The sequence below is a fragment of the Denticeps clupeoides genome, unplaced genomic scaffold (assembly GCF_900700375.1).
Source record: "Denticeps clupeoides unplaced genomic scaffold, fDenClu1.1, whole genome shotgun sequence".
NCBI lineage: Eukaryota > Metazoa > Chordata > Actinopteri > Clupeiformes > Denticipitidae > Denticeps > Denticeps clupeoides.
The window spans coordinates 40392-52818 of record NW_021629876.1 but is presented as its reverse complement, the minus strand read 5'-3'; the positions used below and the strand labels follow the sequence as shown (position 1 = coordinate 52818).

The 12427-nt window shown below is 49.6% G+C and overlaps 1 protein-coding gene across 2 annotated transcripts; it reads left to right on the top strand.

The window, feature by feature from the left end:
* Positions 1–327: 327 nt before the first annotated feature.
* Positions 328–10986, top strand: camk1gb (calcium/calmodulin-dependent protein kinase IGb). Of its 2 annotated transcripts, none has more exons than XM_028966781.1 (13): positions 328–527; positions 1470–1581; positions 6234–6359; positions 6435–6509; positions 8176–8314; positions 8967–9090; positions 9205–9280; positions 9381–9493; positions 9575–9653; positions 9767–9854; positions 9931–10277; positions 10344–10432; positions 10514–10986. In XM_028966781.1, exons 2-12 carry the CDS (start codon positions 1496–1498, stop codon positions 10399–10401), a joined length of 1311 nt encoding a protein of 436 aa, XP_028822614.1. In that variant the 5' UTR covers positions 328–527; positions 1470–1495; the 3' UTR covers positions 10402–10432; positions 10514–10986. The 2 variants fall into 2 exon arrangements, with proteins under 2 accessions (XP_028822614.1, XP_028822613.1); XM_028966780.1 differs by lacking the exon at positions 328–527 and adding an exon at positions 538–661.
* The last annotated feature ends 1441 nt before the right edge of the window (positions 10987–12427 follow it).

Genomic DNA, 12427 nt, shown 5'->3' with positions numbered 1-12427 from the left:
CACACACACACACACACACACACACACCCGCTGCGAGAGAGTAATTCAGCTCCATGTTTATGTAAGGTCTGTGTATAGGTTGTGTAAGGTCTGTGTATAGGTCTGTATGAACACGGGTCCATTTGGAAGAATCCAGTAGAAGAAACATATTTGGTATTTGTTGTATGAGGAGGAAGTGAAGTATGTTTGATGAATCTGTTTTTTACCTTCATCATCATCATCATCATCATCAGAAGCCGCTTGATGAGCTGCTCATTAACATGAGTTCAGTATAAACCGTCCCCGTTGTCCAACGTTAGGTGGTGGACAGAAGACAGGAGTGTGAACCGCCGTCATCGCAGTAAAAGCGCCCCGGTTCTTATTTATTACATTACAACCTGACGCGTCATATTTCATAGTTTTATTGTATTGGGGGGCGTGTTTGAGACGTGGCCCCGCCCCCAGCCGGCTCGGTCATCTCCGCCGCGGCTCCGGAGCTCGGGGAGTCGGATCGGAGGGAGGGAGTGAGTCGGGTCGCCTGCTCTCGGGTAAGTTCCGTCCGGGTCCCCCATGTCCGTGTCGCCGCGGTCCCCGGTCACCGTCGCGGGCGCGCTCCTGCGCCACTGCTGCCCGTGCGTCAGCGCGCGTTCCCGGCGCCGGTACCGAGAGGGCATCCGCGCAGGTATTCGATTCGACTCGACTCGACTCCATTCGATTCCATTCACATCTTCCTGCGTGTGTGTGTGTGTGTGTGTGTGTGTGTGCAGCTGGATTGTGGTACCCCGGTTGTATTTGTGTAGTTTGGGCTTCTGATCATGTAGAAATAGAGGACATTTTCCAGCCCCCAGAAAGATCTCGATCTGCTCGGGTCTCCTCGTGGAATTAAAGATGTCTGTAGAGGATGTTCTTTGCTTTTCTGGGTTACCTAATTTGTGGATAATGGACTTATGATTGGACCGCCGCTCTGCTGACATGATGTCCATGTTGGACTAGTTATATAAAAAGTCCTCATGCATGATCAGGACTGCTTCTCGTCTGTATTTTGGTGTCCCTGAAACTGACTCCATGAATGACTTAAAAGTCATAAAAGTCACGATTGTGTCCTGGCAACTTTTATCTTCTCCAGAATACATTTATTACATCATCCGCATTCCGTTCCGTCGATTTTATTTGCCTCCATCAACTGAGATATGATGATGTTGGTGGAGTTGAGGAACATTTGTGGACTCTAAGCTCCTGAAGGCTCCTCTGTCAGGTGGTGATTATCCAGGTCTCAGCTCTCTGCCAAGTACGGGATGTCGGCCACGAGTGGCGTCATCCTGGCGGGACGAGACAGGGTCTCAGACGGCTCCTGCTTCATCTGCTCAAGGAAGAGGTGGAGGCTGCAGCAGGGCTAGATGATGCTGCTCCCACCGGAATCATTTTAAGGTGAAGAGGACGCAGGGACGGTGGTTCACATTTTCGACATTTCTTTACGTGTGTGTGTGTAGAAATTCCTGTTGAAGCTCAAGCAGACATGGGACGCAAGGAGGCCGAGCTGGACTGGAAGAAAAGCACGGACAACATCCAGGAGGTGTTTGAATTCATGGAGGTTCTCGGATCGTGAGTATCTGTTTTATAAAACAAGTCCACATTTACCAGGTGCCCTTATCCAGAGCGACTTACAGTCAGTAGTTACAGGGACAGTCCCCCCCTGGAGACACTCAGGGTTAAGTGTCTTGCTCAGGGACACCATGGTAGTAAGTGGGGTTCGAACCTGGGTCTTCTGGCTACTACCACCCTGTAGTCTATTTTTGTCTATTTTGTTCCATTTTGTTGCTCATGGTCCTGAGGTGACGGTCTGGGATGTCCTGGTCATGTTGAAAATGAATGCAGATCCATCACTAGAAGCTATGTTCCTGTACATGGGAACAGGGAGTAATATGACCTCCTGGACACTGGACAACACGCCACATTTGGTGGCAGCGGTGGCCTAGCGATTAAGGAAGTGGCCTCGTAATCGGAAGTCCCAAACCGGCAAAGGTGCCACTGAGGTCCCTGGATGAAGGTCCCGTCCCCACACACTGCTCCCCAGGCGCCTGTCATGGTGCCCACTGTCACCAAGGGTGACGTTAAATACAGAGGACACGTTTCACTGTGTGCACCGTGTGCTGTGCTGCAGTGTTTCACAATGATATTCATTTCACTTTATACGTTCTTATTTATGTTTTTGATGTTCTGATGCGATTGGAGAACTGAAATGAGAAGAACGTCGTTCTGATCATCACATGACACATACTCCTACACTCTCCCACCTGTCCAGCTGATGCAGGACGTGAAAAGCGAAGTGAAAGTGACGTGATTGTCATTGTGAGACACAGCAGCACAGCACACGGTGAAACGTGTCCTCTGTATTTAACCGTCACCCTTGGTGACAGTGGGCACCATGACAGGCGCCCGGGGTGCAGTGTGTGGGCACGTGACCTTCATCAAAGACCTTCATTGGGGTCAGTTTTGGTTCAAATCAAATCACTGTTATTGTCACATCACGTGACACCAGTACACAGGTACAGTGCATATGGGTCAAATTCTGTTGTGCAAAGCTTATCACACAGCAGTGATGTGACAAAAATATCACCATGTATCTCCAAGTCCATCACGCATCTGTGAAATTAAACTGTCCACTTAGGAAGCAACACTGATTGACAATCAAGTTCACATTCTGTTGTACAAATGGAATAGACAACAGATGGAAATTATAGTCAAATAGCAAGATGTCCCCAATAAAGGCGTGGTCCTGCAGGTGGGGACCACGGACCACTTCTCAGTTCCTGTGCTTTCTGGCTGATGTTTTGGTCACTTTTGAATGCTGGTGGAGTTTTCACTCTATTGGTATCATGAGGAGTCTACAACCCACACAAGTGGCTCAGGTAGTGCAGCTCATCCAGGATGGAACATCAATGTGAGCTGTGGCAAGAAGGTCTGCTGTGTCAGACCTGTTTCCAGAGCATGGAGGTGCTACCAGGAGACAGGCCAGTAGATCAGGAGACGCAGAGGAGGCCATAGGAGGGCAACAACCCAGCAGAAGCACACAACTTCCACCTTTGTGCAAAGAGGAGCAGGAGGAGCTCTGCCAGAACCTGCAAAATGACCTCCAGGAGGCCACAAATGTGCATCAGAGTCATTGTGGGTCTGGTTTGTGAGTTGGTGTGGGTCTGGTTTGTGAGTCATTGTGGGTCTGGTTTGTGAGTCGTTGTGGGTCTGGTTTGTGTGTCGTTGTGGTTCTGGTTTGTGAGTCATTTTAAGGCTGGTTTGTGAGTCGTTGTGGTTCTGGTTTGTGAGTTGTTGCGGTTCTGGTTTGTGAGTCATTGTGATTGTGGTTTGTGAGTCGTTGTGGGTCTGGTTTGTGAGTTGTTGCGGTTCTGGTTTGTGAGTCATTGTGGGTCTGGTTTGTGAGTCGGTGTGGGTCTGGTTTATGAGTCGGTGTGGGTCTGGTTTGTGAGTCGTTGTGGTTCTGGTTTGTGAGTCGTTGTGGGTCTGGTTTGTGTGTCGTTGTGGTTCTGGTTTGTGAGTCATTTTAAGGCTGGTTTGTGAGTCGTTGTGGTTCTGGTTTGTGAGTCGTTGTGGTTCTGGTTTGTGAGTTGGTGTGGGTCTGGTTTGTGAGTCATTGTGGGTCTGGTTTGTGTGTCGTTGTGGGTCTGGTTTGTGAGTCGTTGTGGGTCTGGTTTGTGAGTCGTTGTGGGTCTGGTTTGTGAGTCGTTGTGGTTCTGGTTTGTGAGTTGGTGTGGGTCTGGTTTGTGAGTCATTGTGGGTCTGGTTTGTGTGTCGTTGTGGTTCTGGTTTGTGAGTTGGTGTGGGTCTGGTTTGTGAGTCATTGTGGGTCTGGTTTGTGAGTCGTTGTGGGTCTGGTTTGTGAGTCGTTGTGGTTCTGGTTTGTGAGTTGGTGTGGGTCTGGTTTGTGAGTCATTGTGGGTCTGGTTTGTGTGTCGTTGTGGTTCTGGTTTGTGAGTTGGTGTGGGTCTGGTTTGTGAGTCATTGCGGTTCTGGTTTGTGAGTCATTGTGATTCTGGTTTGTGAGTTGGTGTGGGTCTGGTTTGTGAGTCATTGCGGTTCTGGTTTGTGAGTCGGTGTGGGTCTGGTTTATGAGTCGGTGTGGGTCTGGTTTGTGAGTCGTTGTGGTTCTGGTTTGTGAGTCGTTGTGGGTCTGGTTTGTGTGTCGTTGTGGTTCTGGTTTGTGAGTCATTTTAAGGCTGGTTTGTGAGTCGTTGTGGTTCTGGTTTGTGAGTCGTTGTGGTTCTGGTTTGTGAGTTGGTGTGGGTCTGGTTTGTGAGTCATTGTGGGTCTGGTTTGTGTGTCGTTGTGGGTCTGGTTTCTGAGTCGTTGTGGGTCTGGTTTGTGAGTCGTTGTGGGTCTGGTTTGTGAGTCGTTGTGGTTCTGGTTTGTGAGTTGGTGTGGGTCTGGTTTGTGAGTCATTGTGGGTCTGGTTTCTGAGTCGTTGTGGGTCTGGTTTGTGAGTCGTTGTGGTTCTGGTTTGTGAGTTGGTGTGGGTCTGGTTTGTGAGTCATTGTGGGTCTGGTTTGTGTGTCGTTGTGGTTCTGGTTTGTGAGTTGGTGTGGGTCTGGTTTGTGAGTCATTGCGGTTCTGGTTTGTGAGTCATTGTGATTCTGGTTTGTGAGTTGGTGTGGGTCTGGTTTGTGAGTCATTGCGGTTCTGGTTTGTGAGTCGGTGTGGGTCTGGTTTATGAGTCGGTGTGGGTCTGGTTTGTGAGTCGTTGTGGTTCTGGTTTGTGAGTCGTTGTGGGTCTGGTTTGTGTGTCGTTGTGGTTCTGGTTTGTGAGTCATTTTAAGGCTGGTTTGTGAGTCGTTGTGGTTCTGGTTTGTGAGTCGTTGTGGTTCTGGTTTGTGAGTTGGTGTGGGTCTGGTTTGTGAGTCATTGTGGGTCTGGTTTGTGTGTCGTTGTGGGTCTGGTTTGTGAGTCGTTGTGGGTCTGGTTTGTGAGTCGTTGTGGGTCTGGTTTGTGAGTCGTTGTGGTTCTGGTTTGTGAGTTGGTGTGGGTCTGGTTTGTGAGTCATTGTGGGTCTGGTTTGTGTGTCGTTGTGGTTCTGGTTTGTGAGTTGGTGTGGGTCTGGTTTGTGAGTCATTGTGGGTCTGGTTTCTGAGTCGTTGTGGGTCTGGTTTGTGAGTCGTTGTGGTTCTGGTTTGTGAGTTGGTGTGGGTCTGGTTTGTGAGTCATTGTGGGTCTGGTTTGTGTGTCGTTGTGGTTCTGGTTTGTGAGTTGGTGTGGGTCTGGTTTGTGAGTCATTGCGGTTCTGGTTTGTGAGTCATTGTGATTCTGGTTTGTGAGTCGGTGTGGGTCTGTTTTGTGAGTTGTTGCGGTTCTGGTTTGTGAGTCGTTGTGGGTCTGGTTTGTGAGTCGGTGTGGGTCTGGTTTGTGAGTCGGTGTGGTTCTGGTTTGTGAGTCGTTGTGGGTCTGGTTTGTGGGTCGTTGCAGTTCTGGTTTGTGGGTCGTTGCGGTGCTGGTTTGTGGGTCGTTGTGGGTCTGGTTTGTGAGTCGTTGTGGGTCTGGTTTCTGAGTCGTTGCAGTGCTGGTTTGTGAGTCGTTGTGGGTCGGGTTTGTGGGTCGTTGCAGTGCTGGTTTGTGGGTCGTTGTGGGTCTGGTTTGTGGGTCGTTGCAGTTCTGGTTTGTGGGTCGTTGCGGTGCTGGTTTGTGGGTCGTTGCAGTTCTGGTTTGTGAGTCGGTGCGGTGCTGCTGTGGTTTCCGTTGCGTAAGGGATTTGTGGTTTAATCCAGCGATGGGAACAGCTAATTGACAGACGCTTCTGAAGATAGGTAGCGAGAAGGAAGCTGGCAGGAACAGAGCATAATCTGACCATGTGACCTCATAATCCCACCCAGAGGTGACCTCATCCTCCTCATATTACTGATATCTACCTTGATTTGAGGTTATAAAGTGAATTTTCTGGTCCATCCAGTCACCTCAGAGAACCACTGTAGGAGATTCTAGGTTCCTTATAGTCTCTTTTTGACCTCTGACCTGGATGGATTTACACCTCTGTGTTCTTAATGTTGTCAACCTCAAATGATAACCATGTTGTGGTAAAGCACCATGTTGCCTGCTCTGTGTTTGTGGGACTCAGGGGACGGGCTTGTTATGAGCTGTTATGAATTGTTAGTAACGAACGCACTGCTTCCTCTCATGGGAAACACACACACACACACACACATACACACGTTAATTACTCTTCTAACACGACCTGCTCTTCCTCCTGCTTCCAGAGGGGCGTTCTCTGAGGTCTTCATGGTGAAGGAGCGCAAGACGGGAAAACTCTTTGCCATAAAGTGCGTCAAGAAGAAGAACAAGAGAGACCTGAACCTGGAGAATGAGATTGTTGTGCTGAGGAGGTGTGTGTGTGTGTGTTTGTGTGTGTGTGCATGTGTGGGTGTGTTCTCGCTGACCCTCCGCTCTCCTCTCTGCAGGATAAAGCATGAGAACGTGGTGGGCCTGGAGGACTTCTACGAGAGTCGGACTCATTACTACCTGGTGATGCAGCTGTGAGTGTCACCCACGTCCCATCGGGACATCGTAGGACAGCATGTAGAGCCAGCATGTAGAACAAGCATGTAGAACCAGCATGTAGAACCAGCGTGTAGAGCCAGCGTGTTGAACCAGCGTGTAGAACAAGCGTGTAGAACAGCGTTCAGAACCAACGTGTAGAGCCAGTGTGTAGAACCAGCATGCAGAACCAGCATGTAGAGCCAGCGTGTTGAACCAGCATGTTGAATCTGCGTGTAGAGCCTGCGTGTAGAACCAGCGTGCAGAACCAGCATGTACAGCCAGCGTGCTGAACCAGCGTGTAGAACCAGCGTGTAGAGCCTGCGTGTTGAATCTGCGTGTAGAGCCTGCGTGTAGAGCCAGCGTGTAGAACCAGCGTGCAGAACCAGCGTGCAGAACCAGCGTATAGAGCCTGCATGAGGAGCGTGTGTGTAGAACCAGCGTGTAGAGCCTGCGTGTAGAGCCTGCGTGTAGAACCAGCGTGCAGAACCAGCGTGCAGAACCAGCGTGTAGAACCAGCGTGTAGAGCCTGCGTGTTGAATCTGCGTGTAGAGCCTGCGTGTAGAGCCAGCATGTAGAACCAGCGTGCAGAACCAGTGTGCAGAACCAGCGTGTAGAGCCTGCGTGAGGAGCGTGTGTGTAGAACCAGCGTGTAGAGCCTGTGTGTAGAGCGTGTGTGTAGAACCAGCATGCAGAACCCGCATGTAGAGCCAGCGTGTAGAACCAGCGTTCAGAACCACCGTGCTGAACCAGCGTGTAGAACCAGCGTGTAGAACAATCGTGTAGAACAGCGTTCAGAACCAACGTGTAGAGCCAGTGTGTAGAACCAGCGTGTAGAGCCAGCGTGTAGAGCCAGCGTGTGGAGCCAGCGTGTTGAACCAGCGTGTAGAACAAGCGTGTAGAACAGCGTTCAGAACCAGCATGTAGAACCAGCGTGTAGAGCCTGCGTGTTGAATCTGCGTGTAGAGCCTGTGTGTAGAGCCAGTGTGTAGAACCAGCGTGCAGAACCAGCATGTAGAGCCTGCGTGAGGAGCGTGTGTGTAGAACCAGCGTGTAGAGCCTGCGTGTAGAGCCAGTGTGTAGAACCAGCATGCAGAACCAGCGTGTAGAGCCAGCGTGTGGAGCCAGCGTGTTGAACCAGCGTGTAGAACAAGCGTGTAGAACAGCGTTCAGAACCAGCATGTAGAACCAGCGTGTAAAGCCTGCGTGTTGAATCTGCGTGTAGAGCCTGTGTGTAGAGCCAGTGTGTAGAACCAGCGTGCAGAACCAGCATGTAGAGCCTGCGTGAGGAGCGTGTGTGTAGAACCAGTGTGTAGAGCCTGCGTGTAGAGAGTGTGTGTAGAACCAGCATGCAGAACCCGCATGTAGAGCCAGCGCGTAGAACCAGCGTGCAGAACCAGCGTTCAGAACCACCGTGCTGAACCAGCGTGTTGAACCAGCGTATAGAACCTGCGTGTAGAGCCAGTATGTAGAACCAGCGTGCAGAACCAGCGTGCAGAACCAATGTGTAGAACCAGTGTGTAGAACCACGTCGAATGTGGAATTAGAGTTTTTTCTAATTTCTTTCCTCTGAAAGTTTTCACCTGAAGACTCATTCAGTAAAACAAAAGAAGTTGTATAATAACGCGCATGTGTGTGTGTGTGTGTGTGTGTGTGTGTGTGCAGTGTTTCAGGAGGGGAACTCTTTGATCGGATCCTGGATCGGGGGATGTACTCTGAGAAAGACGCCAGTCTCGTCATCAGACAGGTCCTGGAAGCTGTAAACTACCTGCATGAGAATGGCATTGTGCACCGGGACCTGAAGGTATATACACACACACACACACACACACACACAAAACCTCTAACACACACACACAACCTCAAACACACATACATATACACAAATACACAAACACTACCTCAAACACACACAAACACACACAACCTCAAACACACAAACACACACACACACACACACAACCTCAAACACACACACACACAACCTCAAACGCACACACAAACACACACATACACAACCTCAAACACACACACAACACACACACACACACACACAAACTCACACAACCTCAAACACACACACATATACACACACACACAAACACAACCTGAAACGCACACACACAACCTCAAACACACATACACTCACACAACCTCAAAACACACACACAAACACCCACCCACAACCTCAAACACACACACATACACACATACAACCTCAAACGCACACACACAACCTCAAACACACACACATACACAAACACACACCCACAACCTCAAAAACACACACATACAACCTCAAACACACACACACAACCTCAAACACACACACATTCAAACTCAAACACACACACACAACCTCAAACACACACACACAACCTCAAACACACACACACATACACAAACACACACACACACACAAAATGGCTGCAGTTCTGATGAACATCTCTCTCCAGCCGGAGAACCTGCTGTACTTCAGCCATGATGAAAACTCCAAGATCATGATCAGCGACTTTGGTCTCTCCAAAATGGAGGACAACGGGGTCATGTCCACGGCCTGCGGGACGCCTGGATACGTGGGTAGGAACGGGGACAGGGAATCGGGGCAGGACTGTTGGGAGCAGAACTGGGCTGGATGGGACCTCAGGCAGTGGGTAATCGGGGAACCCGGTTTCTTGTGTTCTCTCATCCCAGCTCCCGAGGTTCTTGAGCAGAAGCCGTACAGTAAAGCTGTGGACTGCTGGTCGATTGGGGTCATCACCTACATCCTGTAAGAGCTCCGTCCTTCTTAAGAACATGGACGTCCCACGGTGGTGAAGATCTGAACTGACGCAGGTCTGATCGAGTCTTTTGGTTCCATGTTCCTGCAGGCTGTGCGGTTATCCTCCGTTCTACGAGGACAGCGAGACGCGTCTCTTCTCCAAGATCATGAAGGCCCAGTACGAGTTTGACTCCCCGTTCTGGGACGACATCTCAGACTCCGGTGAGCTGCTGCCTCTGCCAGGCTCACGTTTCACCTTTTAGGGTTGCCTCTGACCTCTGACCTCTTGCCGTTTTCTTGAAGCTAAGGACTTTATCCGCAACATGATGCAGAAGAACCCAAAGATGCGCTTCAGCCCTGAGCAGGCGCTCCGACACCCCTGGTGAGCAAAACACACGTGTCAAATGAGGAATATTGAAAACGAAACATTCAAGGTGGGTGTGAACATACCAGTGTGTGTGTGTGTGTGTGTGTGTGTGTGTGTTTGTGTCTCAGGATCATTGGTAAGACGGCTCGCAGTCAGGACATCTACCACTCTGTCAGTGTCCAGATTCAGAAGAACTTTGCCAAGTCCAAGTGGAAGGTAGGTTACAGACACACACACACACACACGCGCGTGCTCACACTCACACTTATTGACGTGTGTGTGTGTTTTACAGCAAGCCTTCAATGCCACAGCGGCCATAAACCACATGAAGAAGCTGCAGCTGGCGCATTCGGAGGTCATGACCCGTCAGATGCGCGTCCCCAACATCAACGTCACAGAGGCATCCAACGTTGACTCCGCCCATACGGAGAACCCAGAGAACCTGGAACCCAACGGCAACATCCCGGCTGTGACGACTGGAACTCACGTCACCGCTCCGCACAGTGAGCCCAAGAACCTGCATCATGTGACCCTGAAGGGGTGCCACGCCCAGTCGCAGCTGCACCCCCACACAGGAACCCTGAGCATCGCGGAGAAGGGCAAGCACGTGTACCACTCAGAACCGGCCAACCTCAACGGGTAAGCACGCGCTCCGTCATTCCGTACGATGATCGTGAGGACAGTGGTGACGCGTGTGACATGCAGGTTCAGCACGAGGGGCCCCGAGCGCAACTTGCAGACGGGCGTCTGCTCGGTCATGTGATGCCGCGGCGCGCCGCCCGCCGTTCCTCAAGGTACCGTGACCTCTGACCCTGTCGCGCTGCCGTCCTCCTGAAACGTCCGCGGCTCTGAGCCCCGTTGTCTCTGATTGACAGGTCGGCATGTCTGAGTAGGCGGGGCCGACCCCCAGCGTGGGGGTGTTGACCGGGCGGCCAGCCTGCGCCCCGGGACACAGTGCAGCCATTCAGAGGAGTGCCTGGATCTCCCAACACACACACACACACACACACACACACATTGTTACACTAGTACCCTGCTGAAAGTGTGTGTGCAGAGTTAGCCTGTGATGTAGTGTGTTACGTTGCTGCTCCTCACTGCTGGAGTGTGTGTGTGTGTCCCTGTAATTACTTTGTTTAGACGGTAGGATGAAGTTCTATTTTTGTATTTGACACGTTCACGTCTCATCCATACTGATGGTTCCACACCGAACAATATCAACGTTCTCCACCGTGACCACGATTGCCAAGTTCTGCGCATGTGATCCCGGCTTTTACTCAGTGTTTGATGTTAACCAGATTTTCTGCTGTCTCTCTGTCTGTCCTCAATAAAATGTCTCACTGATACACACCAGCCGTCTTCTGATTGGTCCTTGTCTCACATTACTGACAAATGTCGATGTGGCAAGCAGTCTGTAAATGGTGTGTGTGGGGGGTCATTCAGGGACAGAGACTGTCTGACAGCCCTGGCAGAGTGCGGTGTCCGCCCCGTGTCCCGTTTCTGCAGGACGTCCCTCAGAGACACACAGACAAGGTGACAGGATTAGAAGGGAACGTCTGACCATGCAATCATCGCACAGGTCACAACCCTTAATACCAGAGCAGGTGAGGAGGGATTACAGCCTGGTCATGTGACCCTTCCTGTGTTCCTGTCCTAAAGACAGAAGGGGCGTGTGGGGGACATGATACACTGATCATGATTTACAGGGATAGAGATATTTTCACAGCCTCCGTAGGAATGGTGTCCATACCCTGTTTGGTTAAAGGGAATCTGTCTATGCTGTCATACACACACACACATAGATGTGGGTCAAAAGTCTGAAACCGTTAGTTCCTTAATTTTAAAACGAGCAGAGAAGAAAGTAAGAAGGAAAAGTCTCTGTGTTGCTCCATTTCCTCTCCTCTTTTGCCTCATACACAAAAAAAGTGTCTGAAGGCCATTTACCACATCAGCAGCAGAGGGGCAGAGGGGAGCAGGACAATGGTCAGGACGTGATCAGACAGCAGGACCAACATATCTCAACGTAGTACATGACAACACAATCAAAAATAACATATCAGAACATGTAACATAACATGCAGTACAGAACAGCACAGTATAATGTGTCTAACACTGATCAACCCAGTATACATCTGTACATCAGTATACATCAGTAGAACATAATATGACATCAACCGATAACAGAAGAGCATGTTGTAATATAACATACAGTAGCGAACAGCACAGTGTAATATAATCTAATCTAACACTGATCAGCCCAGTATAACATAACATAACATCAACATATAACAGAAGAGCACGTTGTAATATAACATACAGTAGCAAACAGCACAGTGTAACAACACCTAATCTAACAGCGATCAGCCCAGTATAACATAATATAACATTAACATATAACAGAAGAGCACGTTGTAATATAACATACAGTAGTGAACAGCACAGTGTAACATAACCTAATGTAACACTGATCAGCCCAGTATAACATAATATAGCATCAACATATAACAGAAGAGCATGTTGTAATATAACATACAGTAGCGAACAGCACAGTGTAATATAATCTAATCTAACACTGATCAGCCCAGTATAACATAATATAACATCAACATATAACAGAAGAGCACGTTGTAATATAACATACAGTAGCAAACAGCACAGTGTAACAACACCTAATCTAACAGCGATCAGCCCAGTATAACATAATATAACATTAACATATAACAGAAGAGCACGTTGTAATATAACATACAGTAGTGAACAGCACAGTGTAACATAACCTAATGTAACACTGA